Here is a 20,180-nt window from a genome sequence, read left to right as displayed (position 1 = left end):
GTGGACTGCAGCGGTCAAGAAAACTGCTCATCATCACCTTCTCAAAAGCAATAAATACTGGCCAGCAATGCCCACATCCCATTAAAAAAATGAATACATTTTTAAAAAATCTACTCACTGGAATTGAGAAGAATGAGAGGTGATCTCATTGAAATATATCGGATTCTTGAGGGGCTTGACAGGGTAAATACTGACGAGATATTGCCTTTCATGGGAGAGTCTCGCACCAGAGGTTGTCATCACAGAATAAAGGGGTGCAAATTTACACAGAGATAAAAGAGGGTCGAGAGTCTGTGCAACTCCTTGCCACTGATAGTTGTAGGGGCAGAATCCTCAACTACGTTTAAGGTTGAAATAAATAGATAGATTCTTGATCAATAAGGGAATCAAGGTTTATAGGGAAAGACAGGAAAGTGGATGTGAAGAATGTCAGATAAGGCACAATCCCATTGAATGGCGCAGCAGGCTGGAGGGGGTCAAATGGCCTAATCCTGTTCCTATTTTCTATGGTCATATGATCAGCTCTGGTGTTACTGAATGCCAAATCTAGTTCAAGGGGTTATATGGCTTTTGGCTGCAGCTATATCTTATGCCCAGCTATTCCCAGAATCAAGTAAGAGTGACTGGCAGAATTACTCAGTATACAGCAATCCAAATGTGATTGGTTTGGTCAATATAACAATTAATTTATTTTGGACTGGATAGTAAAAGGTGGTTCACATCAGGTAAGTTTAAATGATTGAGGTACAGGAAAGGTGTAGGAAAATCATCAGACAACCTAGTCTAATAATCCTCTCCTTGTACGGTTTATGGATTCACTTTAGTTTGAGGTTTGTAGCTCATATGCCATTGTAAGACACTAGTATAAATATATCGAAATAAATAAAGATAAATCCTATTTAATTGCAGTAACTGGAGAAGTTGGACATTATCCTCCTTAGCATTGGGAGCATTAAGTGGAGAATTAACAGATTGGATTAAATTAATGAACAGTTTTGATATAGAAAGTAAGGCAAAATTGAGTTTAGTGGCAGGAGTTATAATAATAGGTTTCTGGTGATTAAGAAATGAACCATGGGAGCTGAGATTTTCCTTGAAGCACAGCCAGTTACTGTAATCTGGAATACACTGTCTGACAGGATGGTAGAAGCAGGTTCAAAAATAACATTCAAGACATTACAGGATAAATACTTGAAGGAGAAAAAATTACAGGAGAGTGGGATAACAAGCTTCTGTGCTGTATTTTTAATGAAAACAGCCTGAGAATGATTCCCATTGATCCTAAATAGGAGTAAAATACAGCGGTACATATTTTGGGTTTTTAGCAGTATTTAGTACACACCTCCAAGTGAGAATTCCTGATTGACATTCTAGAGACCACCTTCAAGTGGCTGTGTTGTTCTGGTTAGTACCAAACCTCTTGAGTATAGCTGTACTCATCTCCAGGCAAGTGAAGAATATTCCAATACAGTCCTGAGTTATGCCTTGTAGATAGTGGATAGGCTTTAGGGAGTTGTATTTACCACCCTACCCTCACCTCACCCACAACACACATACATTCCAATCAATGCCAAAGAATAAACTTCCAATCAATGAAAGGTTATTTTAAATTCTTACCTTCTCCACTTGGCAGTTTGCCTCCAAATACAGTCTGGCAAGCTGTTGAGCTCTTTCCATCTCTCCTGCACTGTATGCCACCTGAATGCTTTTGAGGGTTGGGCACTGATCGCTGGGTAGGCTGCTCAACCCTGACTGTTTGCTTCCCATAATCTCAGGAACTGTCTCTGCAAACATAGGCATTATTCAGATCCTCAAATTCATGGTGTTACAGTATATGCCTTCTGCCTCCATTACATGAACTATTTATCCTTCTTCTGGGTTAAGAAACATGAAATATAGTTGAGTGACACATTTATATTTTTATTGCTGCACCTTAGGTGTTAAATCCAATTGAATTAGGTTGAATATTTACTCTTCATGATATGCAAGGATCTTTCAGCACAAAACTTCTCTGTAAGGTGGTTCTAAATTCACGGTGTTGGCAAGAGCTGGGAAAAGCTTCATGACTCAAGGTTAAAGAATCATGCAGTCTCAGCTTTAGTGAAAAGTGATGTCATTTTAGAATGAAGTGCTAATTAGTTATTGGTCCATGTTCATACTCTTACTACTTTATGCTCACAATGCACCTTTGCCTCTAGTATCCCCAGAGATGGCTTTCTCCCATTTCTCATTTTCATGCTTCACATGAATACTGAACTGACAACAGCCAATTCTACCTCATCAGGATCTCTCTTACTCTGGATTTTATTTGGCTTCTTGTGGACTGGATATACCTGCGCAATTTTACACAGGGCTGTGAAGCTTAGCAAGGGGTGCGACAAGTTTTGGAGCACAAGCCTTTATTACAATTGCTGAATGCTAATAGGGTGCAAACTTTGCAGTAACCAATGTCTTCAGCAACTTCTGGATATCACATTGAGTGAGTCAGATTGAATCTGTGATGCTAGAGACCTCAGTATGAGGCTAAGGCAGGCTATCCACTTACCACTTAGGGCTGAAGATGGAAGAAAAGGCTTCAGTCTGGTCATTTGTATTGATATGATGGATTCTCCCATTGGGGGATATTTGGGGAGCCTCCTCCCCCAATTACTAGTTTGATAGTCCACACCTATGTGTAACTGAATATGGCAGGAATATAGAGCTGTTAATTACAAGCTTGGTTACCTCTGTCTATTGCACTAGTTGGCACACTATAGCACCACCAGAATGGCATCTAATTTTCAGGTATGCCTGGTGCTTCTCCTAGCATGCTCTCCTGCATTCTTCATTAAGCCAGAGGTGATTCCCTGACTTGATGGTTAATGATAAAGTGGGGATATGCCAGACCATGAGTTTACACCTTACATTTGAATACAACTCTGGTGCTACTGATAGCCCGCAGTGACTCACTGATTTCCTATTTTGAATTGCTAGATCTACGACTTTTAGCACAGTGAGTGCGCCACATAAATGATGTATGGCATCCAATGTGAAGATGGGACTTCATCCTCACCAGGCCTGTGCAGTTGTCATCCCTACTATGGCAGTCATGGACAGATGCATTGATGACAGGTTGATGGTGAGGACAAGCTCAAGTCAATCTTTCTTCTCTCTTATTGGTTCCCTCATCATCAGCTGCGGGCTCAGTCTAAAAACTATTTCCTTAAGATCTCAGCCAGCTCAGTGCTGTTCCTGAGCCATTCTTGCTGATGGGCATTGAAATCCCTCAGTAGAGTGCATTCCTTGCCTTTGCACCCTGTGTTTCTTCCACCTGATGTTCAAAATGGAGGAGAACTGAATTATCTAGGAGGCAGGTGCAATAGGTGGTAATCAGCAGAGGTTTTCCTTGTCCACATTTCATTTGATTCCACAAGCATTCAAAGTCCAGAGTCAATATGTGGACTCCCAGCTGAATTGTCTCCCAACTGTATTGCCACCTGCAACACATAGGAGCAGACTAGAGCCCATGTGGATACCACGCATTTGAAGAAAGTGAGACAAATTAGAGAAGATAATGTTCATAGTGAGGATAAATAGAGCCAGGCTAAACTGGTTCAATCTGCTCTGGATTATTAGTTTGTGACATCACCACATCACTACATCCCCTTAAGTTACAACTGTTTTTATGAGAGGTTCAAGATTGCATTAATTTCAAGGTTCCTATTCCTTCACATCATCTCTAGAATTTTCCAGAATAATGGAGTTCATGGTTTTGAATAATTGCTATAGGAAAAGGCTTAGACACTATTAACTCTGTACAGGCTTCCTAGAATTGTCCAACCTTCAGCAAAAATCTCGATACTATTAAGATCAACATCTCTGTTCTGCATCTCAAGTCTGACTGCTGCTTCAACACCTGGTTCTAGCTTCTTTACCACTACTGCTAGAGTCTTCTCATGCATCTGCTATCTAAGGCCAGCCTCACACCTCCGTTCCACTCACCAGGCCTCTGCCTCAGGAGCTGGTACCATTTTCAATCTCTAACTGGAGTCAGCAATAAGAATTTCTGCATTAGTGTAGTGATTATGGACAACCGACTATGGACATCAGCATTAGGAATATTTTAAACGTAAGCATGTCACATCAGAATAGGTATATTATACAGCTTTAGTAAACTGAAATCTTCTGAGTGTCCAAACTTTTTTCTAAGGCAATTATTCAAAACGATGACCTCCATTATTCAAAGAATTTCCATGGATGATGGGAAGGGATAGGAACCTTGAAATTAATGCAATTTTAAACCAATAGTAACAACAGCAGAAGCTGAAGGGGATGTAGTGACATGATGGTGATGTCACTAACTAATAACCTCCAGACTGACCCAGCTCAGCCTAGCTCTGCGCGTTCTCATTTTTAATCCATAACATGAAAACATTGCCTCTGATTTTTCCGAGCAAAAAGCAAAGGGATTGAATTGGAGATCTCTGAGCATGGCTACAGCTCAAAACCTCTGTGCCAGTCATACAAGCCTATTAATTATTCATCTTTCTAACCCAACAGGGGCTCTGCTGTAATTGTATAAAACATGTGCAGATCTCTAAGTCTTTTAGTTCACCAATCAGCAAGAGAACAGAGAAAAAAGGAGATTCTGAAAAACAAGTGGGACTTTATGAAACATAGTACAAGAGTCTGTGTGTATTTTGTAAACATCCAATTGCTATGATGGCATATGCATAAATAGAAATCAGCTACTATACAGCAGTAAAAAGGAATCTTGTACTGAAATGTTGATTAATAGAATTGATTCAGATTTCAGTTGCTGAGAAAGATATTTTTAAACTAATTTAACTCTCCATCTACCACAAAATATATCCTGATTAATCCACTTACCTTCTTGCCACTTACTTGATTTAATAATTCAACATAGCAAACTGACCTTGTCAGCTCTGAGATCAAAGACATATATGCAGCCCATTTACACATTACCATTCCAACTGTACAATATCCAGGCTTGATCTTTGATAAATGAGGATGCTTAACCTACTGATGGCGTAGATACAGTAAGAGCTGCCCGATGTGCTGAACTGCCGAATCCCAGCCCACAGGCTTCTCATGTGCTGCTCTTTGTCTGAGATGGAAAATAATTGGGATGATGTGCGACTATGGTCTGGAAAGTGCTGCTGAGGAGTAGTAGAGACAGTTTCAGTGGGGGCTTTCAAAGAGGAAGTGACATACACTGTTGCAGAACGATGGGAAAAGGGAATAATTGAGCAGCCGTTTCAGACAACAATTTAAACATGATTGGTCAAATGTGATGTACGGTTTTATGATTCAGGACATGAGGGGAACTTTGTTGCATTGGACTACAGGAGAACATGTGCATTGAATTGCTTGGTGCATTGGTAGGTTCTCTATACAGCCTCCATTCACAGATGAAGGAGTATACAGAAGCCCAACTGAAGTGTTTGGGGCCCAATCTTTGCAATGGGGAAGTGGTGGACGTCTTGATATCAGACCAAATGCCTTGTCACTCACTTTTAACAGCTTCCCTGTATGTCAAACAGACATTGTCTAATGTCTCAATGTTGGAATGGAGCTCAAACTTAGGGCACACAATCAATGCTTCGACACAGATTGGCATACAGACTCTCACACAGTTCAACTGATGAGCTAACTCCATTGAAATTGGAATTTGGAGCTCATGGTGTCTGAAACCTGGAGTGTGGAGATTACAGCAAGTCTACAGTCAGTGTATTTCTTTTGAGTAATGATGAAGGTTTACAATATGTAATCATTTAGTCATTTGACAAGAGAAAACTTGGCTATTGCTGAAAAAGATGCATTTTGTTAAAGCTTACAATCTTGTACTTATCAGGATGTTTCACAAGAAATGCAACATTTATACTGCATGAAATAACGGTACTGATTGACTAGCAAGTGAACTCTGATTGACTTTGCCATGCAGAATTCACCAGCAATGAGTATAAAAGTTGGCAAGACATGTATAGAGTTTTAATTACGCCACATTTGGAGTATTGTGTGCAGTTCTGGCTGCCATACTAAAGGAAGGATGTGGAAGAGTTGGAGAGGGTGCAAACTTTTTACCAGATTGTTGCCTGGATTGGAGTGTATTATCGCTAAGGAGAGATTGAACAAAATTGGATTGTTTTGCTAGAGCGTTGGAGGCTGATGATGACCCATTAGAATTCTTTTTACTCAGGTGAAAATGTCAAATACTACGATGCATATATTTAAAATGAGAGCTGGGAGGTTTAAAAGGAGATGTGCAAGGAAATATTTTTGCTTTTTTATAAAAACACAGAGGGTGGTAGTGCCTGTAATGTGCTGCCAGGGCAGGTGGTAGATATGCTATCAACCTGTAAGAGGCACATAACATAAACAGACCACATGCAGGCACGTGGTATAAGTTTAGAATGCCATCACATTTGTTGTAGACATTGTGGGTCAAAGGGGCCCGAAGGAAAGATTCATGCCAAAGGATATGTTGTTTACTAACTTAAATAGCCAAAGCTTTGATTAAGTTTATTTCTCAGATTTCATTGAGAAAGAGAACTATTCAAAGCAACTGAGCGTCTTGGAGAGAGACAGTGATAAGAAGAATCAAACCTGTGAATGTGCAGAAAGTCATCAAAAGCTAACTTGGTGAACTTTTCAGCTCAAGAAATTTTAAAGTGAAGGTAGAAATGATATTTCATTGGGATTGAGCATCTGTAAAAGGATTTTATGTTCGTGGTCAGGTTTATGTAAGACTATCATTTCTTTGTGTAATAAACTTATTGCCTTTTGTTAAAATTATTTGACAGCCTCACGTGAATATGTTCAGTGACTAATCATCACTGTAATCAAATCACAAAAGTAAAATGTATGTTTATTAAGTCAGCTTCCACTCTGGAATCTGACTTGTTGAGAATAACCATTAACTGTGATCATAACAATAGCCAGGTTACCCCTTCCACCATCTGTGCAGTTGTGGTTCCAGGACAATTTGAAGTGGTGGAGGTCAGGGATCCTCCCTTGGGGAGAGATAATAACATCAGGGATCCTCTGTGGCAGGATGCCAAGGATTCTTTGGGGTTGTTAACTGTGAAGACGATCTTTAAAATGTATGTAAATTCCTCGGAACTATCCAACGCGTCAAAACTTGTGAAGTGGTAAACAAAATCATAAATAAGTGTTAATTTGTCAAAAACTGTCAAGGATTGTCAATATATGTTCTTTGAACGAGACTATTTTTCTCAGTGGAGTGTCGTGTGCATTATAGAACTTTAAGTATTGCAACTATAGTTTCCCCCCCACTGTGGATTGCATAATTGTCAATAAATCAATTTGTTGCCATAGTGAGTAAAGATGGAGAGGGAGGTGGGTAGAAGTAGGCACTAAATTGAAATAAGAAAGAAGAGCCATGGGGATAGGTAATGGGCATGGCATTCGGGGATTCAATTTACAATGGGGATGTGAAGAAAACACAGTTTGCATCAGAGAGGTATGAGGAACGTGGGGAAGAGAGGATACAGAATGTACTCCTTTGGAACTGATCCCAGGACAACACTGGTAGAGGGTAATCCCTTTCGAATTATTGGCTTTCTTGTGTCCATAAAGTGCATTAACTCAATGGCACTGCCAAACCTGTCAAGGAATTTTCCAAAAGCAAAAGGTCTGGTAGTCCTACTACCTGTTCGTATTAAATCATTACAGGATTTCTGCTGCATGACTGATGTTCTAAATTATCATGTTATGGAGTGAGTTTTCTGATGATAGTTCCAATTGCTTGAGGAATGGATGTGTTTGTATATTTTATATTTTATTATATATAAAGAGATTAAGCATTTAAGGGTTAGGCTTTTAAGTGAAGTGAGTTATGAAGAGTGAAGGACAAAGGAAACGATCAGCTATGAAGGAACATCAGGATAGCTCAGAGGCCACAGGTATCAAACGTTGAAGGGGTATGGGTATGGGTAGTTGAGATTCATTGCTAGGCATGAGGTGACACAGTCACTTTATAGGGTTAAAAGGCATAGGGTGGCAATGAAGGCCCATTAGGGATGGCTAAATGGGGAAAGGGTGACAGACAGGGTATGAAAAGCAATATGCATGGGTAAAGAGGTATGGGTGCCTTGAACGGGGCATGAAGATAAGGATATGGATGGAGATGAGGAGGAATGAGGAGGAAGAATATTTTGTTGTCATTTTAATTTTTTTAATTTTGACCACTATACTAGAGTTGATGGAAGCTTTCCACCTAGCTGGCCTCAGAAATTGGCAATATTCTGGGTTCTTTCCAGGATGCCTGGCCATCTCCACAAAAATCATAAATCAACTTTTCATTTTTAAAGATCAGGTTCACAGAGCTGAAATTTCTACTGATAGCACACCTGATCTGGAACAAAACTCCGGTCCATACAATGTGACAATGCTGTTACTTTCACAAGGTTATTTTGTCCATGACTTTTTTTTAAAGAGAGGTCGAAAAGGCAAAGGTGCTGAATTGTCTACTTTAACAATGGCAAGGGAGTAGCCAGTTCTCCCAGTTCAGGTTTTTTCTAGTTTTAGTTGGAGCACAGAAGCTGCTGCAGAGGAAAGGCTCCGTGCTTCAGCAGATGATCTCTGGCAGACTCTTCTCTGTGAAGAACCTGTGGTTGAATTGACACTTTTGCCAAGGGGTGTGTTCATAGGATTTTATAGGAATTGGAATGCTCCTCAGTTAAGTTGTTTCATTGAGTCAGTTGAGTTTTCAAAGAGTTAAGATATTCTAAATTCTGTTTCTTATGTTTGTATTTCAACTGTAGTGTTTAAATAAATTCTATTTTGCTTTAAGCTGAATGGTTTCACCAGCTGCATCACACCTAGAATATCCACCTTTCATCTGCCTTTAAAATAAAATGTAAGGGTCTGGGCTACCTCCTTCAGATATTTTGAGGGGGTCTGGCCTGCTCCATAACAGACTGGGGGCTCATCCGGGATCGATTCGGTGAGTGAATTTGGGATTACGGTTGTTGAACTCAAAGGCAGCGAGAAGGAGGTGTTAGTGTCTTTTGTTCGTAGTGTTGAATTTGGTTGGTTTATACAGTGTTTGGGATAGTAATGGCTCTTTCAGTCACCAAGAATTTTCTGGGGGGTGGGAGAACTGACTTTGAGGGCTTAAAAAAGGCTTGCAAGGCAAAGCTGCTGGAATTAGCAGACAAGCTGGAGTCGGAGCTGCCATTCATGAGGAAAGGAGAGATAATTACAGCAATAGCTTGGCATTTACATTGCTGGGAATGCCATCAGAATCTTTGGAAATGGCTAAAATTCAATGGAAAATGAAAGTAGCTTGAGTCAGAGGCAAAAGAAAATGAAATGGAAGTTTGAATCACTGTTAAAAGCAGAGGAAAGAGAAAAGGAACAAAAGACCCTCGCAGAACAAAGAAAGAGAGACAGGAAAGAACAAAGAAAGGGAGAGACAGGAAAGAGAAAAAGAGGGGATAAAGAGAAAGAGAGGGAATTTGAACTTCAAAAACTGGCACTTAGAGAGGAAAGTTGGCGTAAAAGGATAGAGGTGAAGGTAGAAGGTAAGCTTCGTGAGGAAGAGCAAACCCATTGTAGCCAAAGATCTGTTTGGGGATCTGGGGATCTATTTAATATAGGCAAAAGTGAGGACTGCAGATGCTGGAAATCAGTCTAGATTAGAGTGGTGCTGGAAAAGCAAAGCAGGTCAGGAATCCTGATGAAGGGCTTTTGCCCAAAATGTCGATTATTCTGCTCCTCGGATGCTGCCTGACCTGCTGCGCGTTTCCAGCACCATTCTAATCTGTTTAATATAGCCAAGGCATTGCCTAGATTTGATGAAAAGGGTGTAGAAGCCTTTTTTTTTATCTCATTTGAGTAGCTGGCTAAACAAATGAAGTGGCCAGTGGCTCAATGGTTAGCACTGCTGCCTCACAGCACCAGGGACCCGGGATCAATTCCAGCCTTGGGCAACTGTCTGTGTGGAGTTTGCACATTCTCCCCACATCTGCGTGGGTTACCTCCGGGTGCTCTGGTTTCCTCCCACAATCCAAAGACATGTTGGTTAGGTGCATTCATTAGGGGTAAATGTAGAGTAATAGGTTCAGAGAATGGGTCTGGGTGGGTTACTCTTTGGAGGGTCGGTATGGACTTGTTGGGCTGAAGGGCCTGCTTCCATACTGTAGGGATTCTGTGACCATGTGGGTTTTTGATCCAAACAAATCTAGTAGGTAGAGCTAGTGAGGTATTTGCTGAGGAAATATCTGGGAAGCATGAGGATGTGAAGAAAACTATCTTAAGTGCATATGAACTTGTGCCAGAAATTGACAGTGTTTCAGGAATCTAAGGAATCTAACCCTGGTCAAACATACATTGAGTTTGAAAGGATCAAAAAAACCAATTTTGATAGGTGGGTAAGGGCATTAAAAAAATTTTTAAATTAGCAAGATATTTTTAAAACTATTTTAAAAATACAGCAAACATAAGACACTCAGACAATTATTTTGGAGAAGTTCAAAAATTCACTTCCTGAGGTAGTGAGAACTCATGTGGAAGAGCAGAGAGTTAAAATGGCAGGATTAGGAGCTGAAATGCCTGATGATTAGCAGTTGGTTCATAAACCAAAGATAGGTTTCCAACATCTATTTCAATCCGTGAGGAATAGAAATTGGGGAAATGAGAAATCTCATATGGTAAGGGAAATGTAAATCTCGGTTAAAATCATAAGGATAGTTTACCACAGGATAAAAAGGAAACACTTGAAGGGAAAGAGAAGTTAAAATCCTCCAGTATTTTCATTGCAATAAAGTAGGCAACATGAAATTGCAGTGTTGGTGGGTTAGGAAAGGGACTGGGAAGACAGGTGTAGGAAAGCAGGGTAAGCCAGTGAATTTTGTTGGACTGGAAAAGGAAATCACAGTGGAAGCTAAAAAGCTGCATCAGAATGTATACCTGGTGGGAGGATGGTTAAGGAGGAAGTGCCAGATCTTAAACCATTTACTTGGGAAGGCAAGGTTCACTTGCATAGGCCAGAAGCAACAGGTAAAGAAGATATAATATTAAGAGGTACGAGATCATGTCAATCTTTGATGTTGAGAGATGAGGAGATATGTAACTTAGAAGGATTACTGCCAAAAAAAGTGTTAGTATGTGGAATTCATGGTGAGATGAGAAGTTTTCAGTTATGTAGAGAGAGGTTAAAGTGTCCAATGAAAAGTGGAGTCGTGGTGGTAGGAGCAGCGGAAGAAATCTCGGTTCGAGGACTACAATCTGTCCTTGCTAATGACATAGCTGGGTCACGGGTAGGAGTGCTGCCTCCTGTGGTTGAAAAGTCAGTGGAAAATCAGGTAACTGAGATATTACAGGAAGTATATCATGGGAATTTTCCTGACTGTGTGGTAACAAGGTCACAAAGTCACCAGTTGAAACAGGAGGTGAAATCAATGATTACAGATAAGAAAGTTGAAGTATAATTATCAGAGACCATATTCGATCAAATGGTTGAGACAAGACAGGAACAGGTGGAGAACAACATGGATATTTTTAGCTCAGAGAAATTAACTGAGTTACAACAGAAAGATGAAAAACTGATGCAATTGTATCAACAAGCGTACATGGAAGAAGAATCTGAGTGTCCCTGAGTGCTACTATCCTAAAAATGACGACTTAATGAGGAAATGGAGACCATCACATATTCAGGCAGATCAGAAATCATCAAGTCGTATTATCAGTGAGTTAAAGAAAAGAGGTCATAGAGTCATAGAAATATACAGCACGGAAACAGACCCTTCAGTCCAACACGTCCATGCTGACCAGATACCCCAAACTAATCTAGTCCCACTTGCCAGCACACGGCCCATATCCCTCCAAATCCTTCCTATTCATATACCCATCCAGATGCCTTTTAAATATTGCAATTGTACCAGCCTCCACCACTTCCTCTGGCACCTCATTCTATACACGTACTATCCTCTGTGAAAAATTGTCCCTTATGTCTCTTTTATATCTTTCCCCTCTCGCCCAAAACCTATGCCCTCCAGTTCTGGACTCCCCCTAGCCTAGGGAAAAAAACCTTGTCTATTTACCCTATCCATGGCCCTCATGACTTTATAAACCTCTATAAAGTATGCCTCAGCCTCCAACGCTCCAGAGAAAACAGTTCCAGCCTATTCAACCTCTCCCTATAGCTGAAATCCTCCAACCCTGGCAACATCTATGTAAATCTTTTCTGAGCCCTTTCAAGTTTCACAATATCCTTCCAATAGGAAGGAGACCAGAATTGCACACAACATTCTAAAAGTGGCCTAACCAATGTCCTGTACAGCTGCAACAGGACCTCTCGACCCCTATATTCAATTCTCTTACCAATAAAGGAAAGCATACAAAATGCCTTCTTCACTATCATATCTACCTGTGACTCTACTTTCAAGAAACTTTGAACCTGCACTCCAAGGTCTCTTTGTTCAGCAACACTCTCTAGGACTTTACCATTAAGGTGTATAAGTCTCACTAAAATTTGCTTTCCCAAAATGCATCTCCCCACATTTATCTAAATTAAACTCCATCTGCCATTCCTCAGCACATTGGCCCATCTGATCAAGATCCTGCTGTAATCTGAAGTAACCTTCTCCACTGTCCACTACACCTCCAATTTTGGTGTCATCTGCAAACTTACTAACTATACCTCTTATGGTCACATCCAAATAATTTATATAAATGACAAAAATTAGTAAACCCAGCACTGGTCCTTGTGGCACTCCACTGGTCACAGACCTCCGGTCTGAAAAACATCCCTCCATCACCACCTTCTACCTTCGAGCCAGTTCTGTACCCAAATAGCTAATTCTCCCTGTATTTCACGAGATCTAACCTTTCTAACCAGTTTCCCACGGGGAACCTTGTCGAACGCCTTACCAAAGTCCATATAGATCACATCTAGCGCTCTGCCCCCATCGATCCTCTTTGTTACTGCTTCACTAAACTCAATCAAGTTTGAGAGACATGATTTCCCATGCACAAAGCAGTTATTGCAGGTAGTTCATGAATTACCAGTACGTCATCATTCAGGGGTAAGAAAAACTCAAACTAAAACACAAACATTTTTACTGGCCTGGACTGCATAAGGGTGAAGTTGAATTTTGCCATATCTGTCAGGTAATTGGAAAACCACAGGCAGTAATAAAACCTGCACTTTTAATACCTATTCCTGCATTTGAGGATTCTTTTATAATGGTCTTAATTGATTGTGTAGGACCCCTAGCTAAAACAAAAAGTGTGAATCAGTATTTATTAACAATGATGGATGTGTCCACTAAGTTTTCAGAGACCATTCCATTATGCAATATCACAGCAAAAAGGATTGCAGAAGAGTTAGTCAAACCTTTCATGAGATACAGACTATCCACAGAAATATAATCAAACCAAGGGTCAAACTTTACATCAAAGTTATTCAAGGAAGTTATGGACAGTTTTAGGAATAAAATAATTCAAATCTGTGTATCATCCAGAATTGAAAGGAGCACTAAAAGGGTGGCATTAGACGTTAAAGACCACGTCGAGGGCTTACAGTCAAGACCATCCAGATGATTAGGGTAAAGGAATTCCATGTGTACATATTGCCATTAGTGATGCATCAAATAAATCAACCAAATTCAATCTATTTGAATTAGTTTTTGGGCATGAAGTGAAAGGTCCACTAAAATTGACTAAGGAGAAATTGGTGAGTCAAAATTCAGAGACCACATATTGGGACTATGTGTCAAATTTTAGGGAACGGTGAAATAGAGCGGAGAGGCTGCAGGTTGGCGAGAGAGTATTTAAAAATTTCACAGTATACGATGAAATAGCAAGCAGACAAGAAAGCAAAAACTCACAAGTTTGCTAACGTAGATAAAGTGTTAGTGTTACTTATGATGATAGGTGAATCTTTAAAAAGCAAGGTTTAGTGGACCTTATCAAGTCAAAATTGATTGAGGAATAAGAGAATGATCAGGGAGAAGGTAGGGCCGATCAGGGATAGCATAGGGAACTTGTGCGTAGAGTCTGAGCAGATAGGGGAAGCTCAAAATGAGTTTTTTGCTTCGGTTTTCACCAAGGAAAGGGAACTTGTTGTAAATTAAAATTTAGAGGAGCTGGGATACAGCCTTGACCAGATCAAGATTGATGAAGGTGATGTGCTAGAAATTTTGGAAAACATTAAGATTGATAAGTCCCCAGGGCCAGATTCATCAGAGGCTGCTCCGGGAAGCGAGAAAGGAGGTTGCTAAGCCGCTGGCGAGGATATTTGCCTCCTCACTCTACACGGGAGTCATAACAGAGCATTGGAAGGAGGTGAATGTTGTTCCTCTTTTCAAGAAGGGGAATAGGGAAATCGCTGGCAATTACAGACCAGTCAGTCTTACGTCTGTGGTCAGCAAAGTTGTGGAAAGAATTCTGAGGGATAGGATTTATGACTATTTGACAAAGCATAGTGTGATTAAAGGCAGTCAGCATGGCTTTGAGGGGGGTAGGTCATGTCTCACAAATCTTATTGAGTTCTTTGAGGAGGTGTCAAGACAGGTCCACGACGGTAGAACAGTGGATGTGGCGTATATGGATTTCAGCAAAGCATTTGATAGGGCCCCCCATTATATACTCATTCATAATGTCAGGAAGCATGGGATACAGGGCGATTTGGCTATCTGGATTCAGAATTGGCTGGTTGACAGAAGGCAGAGAGTGGTCGTAGATGGAAAATATTCTGCCTGGAGGTTAGTGTTGAGTGGGGTCTCGCAGGGCTCTGCTCTTGGGCCTCTGCTCTTTGTAGTTTTTATAAATGACTTGGATAAGGAGGTTGAGGGATGGGTTAGTAAATTTGCAGATGACATCAAGGTTGGAGGTTTCATTGATAGTGTAGTGGGCTACTGCAGGCTGCAGCGCGACATAGACAGGATGCAGAGCTGGGCTGAGAAATGGAAGATGGAGTTCAACCTGGATAAATGCGAAGTGATGCATTTTGGAAGGTCGAACTCGAATGCTGAACATAGGATTAAAGACAGGATTCTTGACAGTGTGGAGGAACAGAGGGATCTGGGTGTGCATGTACATAGATCCCTCAAAGTTGCCACCCAAGTGGATTGGGTTGTTAAGAAAGCATATGGTGTTTTGGCTTTCATTAACAGGGGGATCGAGTTTAAGAGCCGCGAGGGTTTGCTGCAGCTGTACAAGTCCCTGGTGAGACCACACTTGGAATATTGTGCCCAGTTCTGGTCACCCTAGTATAGGAAAGGTACAGAGGCTTTGAAGAGGGTGCAAAGAAGGTTTACCAGGATGCTGTCTGGACTGGAGGGCTTGCCGTATGAAGAGAGGTTGAATAAGCTTGGAGTTTTCTCTCTGGAGAGAAGGAGTAAGAGAGGTGACCTAATCGAGGTGTACAAAATAATGAGAAGAATAGATAGACTCAATAGCCAGAGACTTTTCCCCAGGGCAGGATTGACTGGAATGAGAAGTCATAGTTATTAGGAGGTAGGTACAAAGGAGATGTCAGAGGTAGGTTCTTTACGCAGAGAGTTTTGAATGCATGGAATGCATTTCCAGTTGAGGTGGTGGAAGCGAAGTCATTGGGGACATTTAAGCGACTGCTGGACATGCAAATGGATAGCAGTGAGTTGAGGGGTGCGTAGGTTAAGTTACTATATTTTACATTAGGATTAAGTCTCGGCACAACATCGTGGACCTAAGGGCCTGTTCTGTGCTGTACGTTTCTATGTTCTATGTTCTAAAAGATTGAGAGAGGTGAATTATTTGAGAAGGACTCCAGATTGAAAGAAATCTTAGTGCGTGTGATGTGAATGTGATCAAAGGGTATTTTGATAGGGAAGGAAAGCAAAAGGAGAATACATTACTGGTTACAACACCGAGTGAAGAACCAAGTTTAGAGGATTCTGAATAAGACATTCCTCAAATTAAATTGGACAATGAGGAAGTTGTCAAAAATTTGGAGAAATTATTGTGTTAACTTCCAGAGGAAAATCAAAATGACCTGAAAGAGTTATTGCTATCGCATGGGGGGATATGAGGGAAAAAAGATGGGAAATACTAATCTCGTTATGCATAATGTAGATATTGCTGAAAATGTGTTGCTGGAAAAGCGCAGCAGGTCAGGCAGCATCCAAGGAACAGGAAGAAGGGCTTATGCCCGAAACGTCGATTCTCCTGTTCCTTGGATGCTGCCTGACCTGCTGCGCTTTTCCAGCAACACATTTTCAGCTCTGATCTCCAGCATCTGCAGCCCTCACTTTCTCTCGATAATGTAGATATTGGAAATGCCATTCCAATTAAGCAATATCCTATAGGCATCACCCTTTAAAGTTGAGACACGTTCAAAAAGAGATTGAATGCATGCTCCAAGACAACATAATCGAAGTGGGTTGCTGTGACTGGAGCACACCCATAGTAATGGTGCTAAAACCAGATGGTATCCAATGGTTATGAAGTCATGAAGTCAATGCAGTTACAACGTCTGATTCATATCCAATTCGGAGACAATTGAAAAGGTGGGACAAGCAACGTACATTTCTAGGTTGGACTTACTCTGAGGATACTGGCAGGTACCTTTATGCAAAAGAGCGGAGATAATTTTAGCTTTCATAACATCAATGGACTGTATCAATTTAAGGGGGTCATGGCATTTGGTATTAAAAATGCACCAGCCATATTTCAAAGACGAACTAATAAAGTCATTTCTGGATTACTCAATTGTGTGGCATATATTGACGACCTGGTGATTTTTAGTCACACATGTAGTCACACATTTTTGCAGCATTTATTAGAATTATTCAATCGACTTCAGGAAACAAGCTTGGTGATAAACTTAGCTAAGAGAGAATTTGTCAAAGCCCAAGTCACATTCCTGGGCCATGTTATCGGACATGAACAGATGACGCCATAGAATTTAAAACAAATTTTCCCATACCATCGACAAAGAAAGCAGTACTATAATTCCTAAGATTGAGTGGGTTTTATCAAAAATGTGTACCAAACTTTAGCAGTGTGACTGCTCCAACTCACTGAATTACTAAAGAAATGCAGGAAATTTCAGTGGACAGCAGACTGTCAAAAGGCATTTGTCAGCCTGAAAGCAGTGTTAACCACTGCTCCAGTATTAACCACACCTAATTATGCTATCGATGTGAATGATGTGGGGGTAGGAGCTGTGCTCCTACAAGGTGACGAGGAGAAGATAAAGATCTATTGGATATTTCTCCAGGAAATTGAACATTCATCAACAGAAATATTCAAAAATTGAGAGGGAGACTTCGAGCTTGTTGTTGTCATTACAACATTATGTTGATGTAATGTGTCTGAAACAATCATACATACTGATCGTAATCCATTTAAGTTTTTGGAGAAATTTAAGGACAATGATAAGCAGCCATTCAATTTGAAAATTGTACAAGTCGCAGGACGAGAAAATGCAATTGCCCACGCATTGTTGAGACTTGGACGAAAAAGAAGGCATTCAGTGGCAGGAGTAAACTGATTGAAATAGAATGTAGTAGTTCTAGTTTGCATGGTTATTGTCAATGTAAAGTATATGTATTGTAGTGTACTAACAGAGTAAGACCAAGGGGTTTCAAAATGAAGCCATCTTTGTATATTGATGGATCACCTTTTGTGGGGTGGGGGGGGGGGGCGTGGGGGGAAAGAGGTGTGATGATGCTGTCACTTTATCAAGGTTATTTTGTCCTTGGTTTTTTCTCAAGATACATCATAAAAGCAGAGGTGCCAAATTGTCAACTTTAACAATGGCAGGGGAGTGACCAGTTCTCCCAGTTCAGGTTCTTTTCTAGTTTGTTTTACTTTTAGCACAGAAAGCATTCCCTATTTTAACAGATGATCCCTGGCTGACTCTTCTCTCTGAAGAACCTGTGTTTGAATTTACTCTTTTGCCAAGGGGTGTGTCCATGGGATGTTATGGGAATTGGAACAGCTTCTTAGTTACCATATATACTCAAGTAATAGTCAAACATTTTGGACTACATTTTAAGGTTAAATTTATGGGGTCGACTATTACATGAATGCTACTTTGAGGGGCTGAAATTCATGCCTGTCAAAATTCACACTGTATTCATTAGCAGAAGTCAAACAGATCGCTAAACGAATGAAGACAAGAAACAAATTATAGTAATTTTGAAAACTTGGAGTGGAAAACAACAGCCAGCGGACTGGAAGACTGGGAGCAATGTGGAATAACCGGCAGACTGGAAAGCTGGAGCGAGCCGGCACTGACTCAAACATTGATCTGTTGTCTGTGAAGAACTAGGGTCGACTTTTATATGAGACTTATGGAAAATTCCAGGTTATTTGGCCAAAAACAGGAGATCGACTTTTACATGAGATCAAGTATATATGGTAAGTTGATTTATTGAGACAGTTGAGTTTTCAAATAGCTAAGATATTCTAAATTTTGTTTTCTTTTGTTTGTGTTTCAACATTGGTGTTTAAATAAATTCTGTTTTGCTTAAAGCTGAATGGTTTGACCAGCTGCATCACACCTGAAATATCCACTTCACATCCGCATTTATAGTAAGAAAAAGTTAGGGTCCAGGCTACCTGCTTGAGGTATTTTGAGGGGGTTTGACCTGGTCCATAACAACAATCAGACTCAACTCAAGAATTTTATCTAATTCTGGGGATTATACTTTAGGAAGAATGTAAAGCATTGGATTGGGTGCAGCAAAGCTTTACTTGATGGTTTCAGGTATAACATAAATAGATTGGAGAGGTTGTGGTGGTTCTCCTTAAAGAAAAGGTAGGAAAATCTTTGATAGAGGAATTAAAAACCATAAGGAGTCTAGACAATGGAGACAGAATCAAGACCCATTGGCAGAAGATCAAGGAATAGAGTTCATCCATTTAAGGTGATTGGTAAAATAATCCCGAGACAACAACTTGTGCGGGAGGCACGATGGTTAGCACTGCTGCCTCACAGCGCCAGAGACCTGGGTTCAATTCCCGCCTCAGGCAACTGTCTGTGTGGAGTTTGCTCATTCTCCCAGTGTCTGCGTGGGTTTCCTCTGGGTGCTCCGGTTTCCTCCCACAGTCCAAAAATGTGCAGGTCAGGTGAATTGGCCATGTTAAAATGACCATAATGTTAGGTGAAGGGGTAAATATAGGGGATTGGGTCTGGGTGCGTTGCTTTTCAGAGGGTCGGCGTGGACTTGTTGGGCTGAAAGGTCTGTTTCCACACTAAGTAATCTAATCTAAACGTTTTAACATAAATAACTGGGATTGCAAATGCACTGCTTGAAAGTGTGGAGGAGTAAAATTCAAACCTGGTTTTCAAAAGGGAACTGGAGAAGAAACCAAATAAAAACAAAATCTGTAGGGTTTCTAGGCAAAGGGGCTGGAGTAGTGAGATTGAAACAGCAAAAAGCAACAGGCCAAATGGTCTCCTGCGTTGTGAGTGTGTCTACAACTCTGTGCTGCAGGTTTCATTCAGCCTATTGTGTCTGTCTCAGCTCTCTGTAACAGCAACTCAGCCAATTCCCCATACCAACACCACGTTTTTCCATGGCAGTTATTTCTCTTCATATAATGATCTAATTTCCAGCTATGATCAAATCTTCCTCCACCATTCTCTCAGGCAATGCATTTCAGATCACAACCAGTTGTTGTATGAATAAGTTTATCCTCACAATTCTGTCCCTTTTTTATTATCCATTACCTTAAATTTAGCTGGCAATCCTTGCACAAGTGTAGCAATTTCCTTCCAAATTTCCCAGACCCCTCATAGAACATAGAATGTTACAACCTTTGGCCCTTGATGTTGCGCCGACCTGTAAAAATAATCTGATGCCCATTTAATCTACACCGTTCCATTATTATCCATATGTATGTTCAATGCCCATTTAAATACCCATAGGGCGGCACGGTGGCACAGTGGTTAGCACTGCTGCCTCACAGCACCAGAGACCCGGGTTCAATTCCCGCCTCAGGCGACTGACTGTGTGGAGTTTGCACATTCTCCCCGTGTCTGCGTGGGTTTCCTCCGGGTGCTCCGGTTTCCTCCCACAGTCCAAAGATGTGCAGATCAGGTGAATTGGCCATGCTAAATTGTCCATAGTGTTAGGTAAGGGGTAAATGTAGGGATATGAGTGGGTTGCACTTCGGCGGGTCGGTGTGGACTTGTTGGGCCGAAGGGCCTGTTTCCACAC

The 20,180-nt window shown here is 40.8% G+C and overlaps 1 protein-coding gene across 1 annotated transcript in view; it reads right to left on the bottom strand.

The window, feature by feature from the left end:
- Window positions 1-20,180, bottom strand: part of lrrk1 (leucine-rich repeat kinase 1) — a 237,289-nt gene that overhangs the window by 174,236 nt on the left and 42,873 nt on the right. The window contains exon 3 of the mRNA XM_043677668.1: window positions 1,618-1,784. Within this exon, the coding sequence (XP_043533603.1) occupies window positions 1,618-1,784 (167 nt within the window). The remainder of the gene's footprint in view (window positions 1-1,617; window positions 1,785-20,180) is intronic.

This window comes from Chiloscyllium plagiosum, chromosome 36, assembly GCF_004010195.1.
Source record: "Chiloscyllium plagiosum isolate BGI_BamShark_2017 chromosome 36, ASM401019v2, whole genome shotgun sequence".
NCBI classification, from domain to species: domain Eukaryota; kingdom Metazoa; phylum Chordata; class Chondrichthyes; order Orectolobiformes; family Hemiscylliidae; genus Chiloscyllium; species Chiloscyllium plagiosum.
The sequence above is the reverse complement of the archived record's forward strand: the minus strand, read 5'-3'. Positions and strand labels throughout refer to the sequence as shown.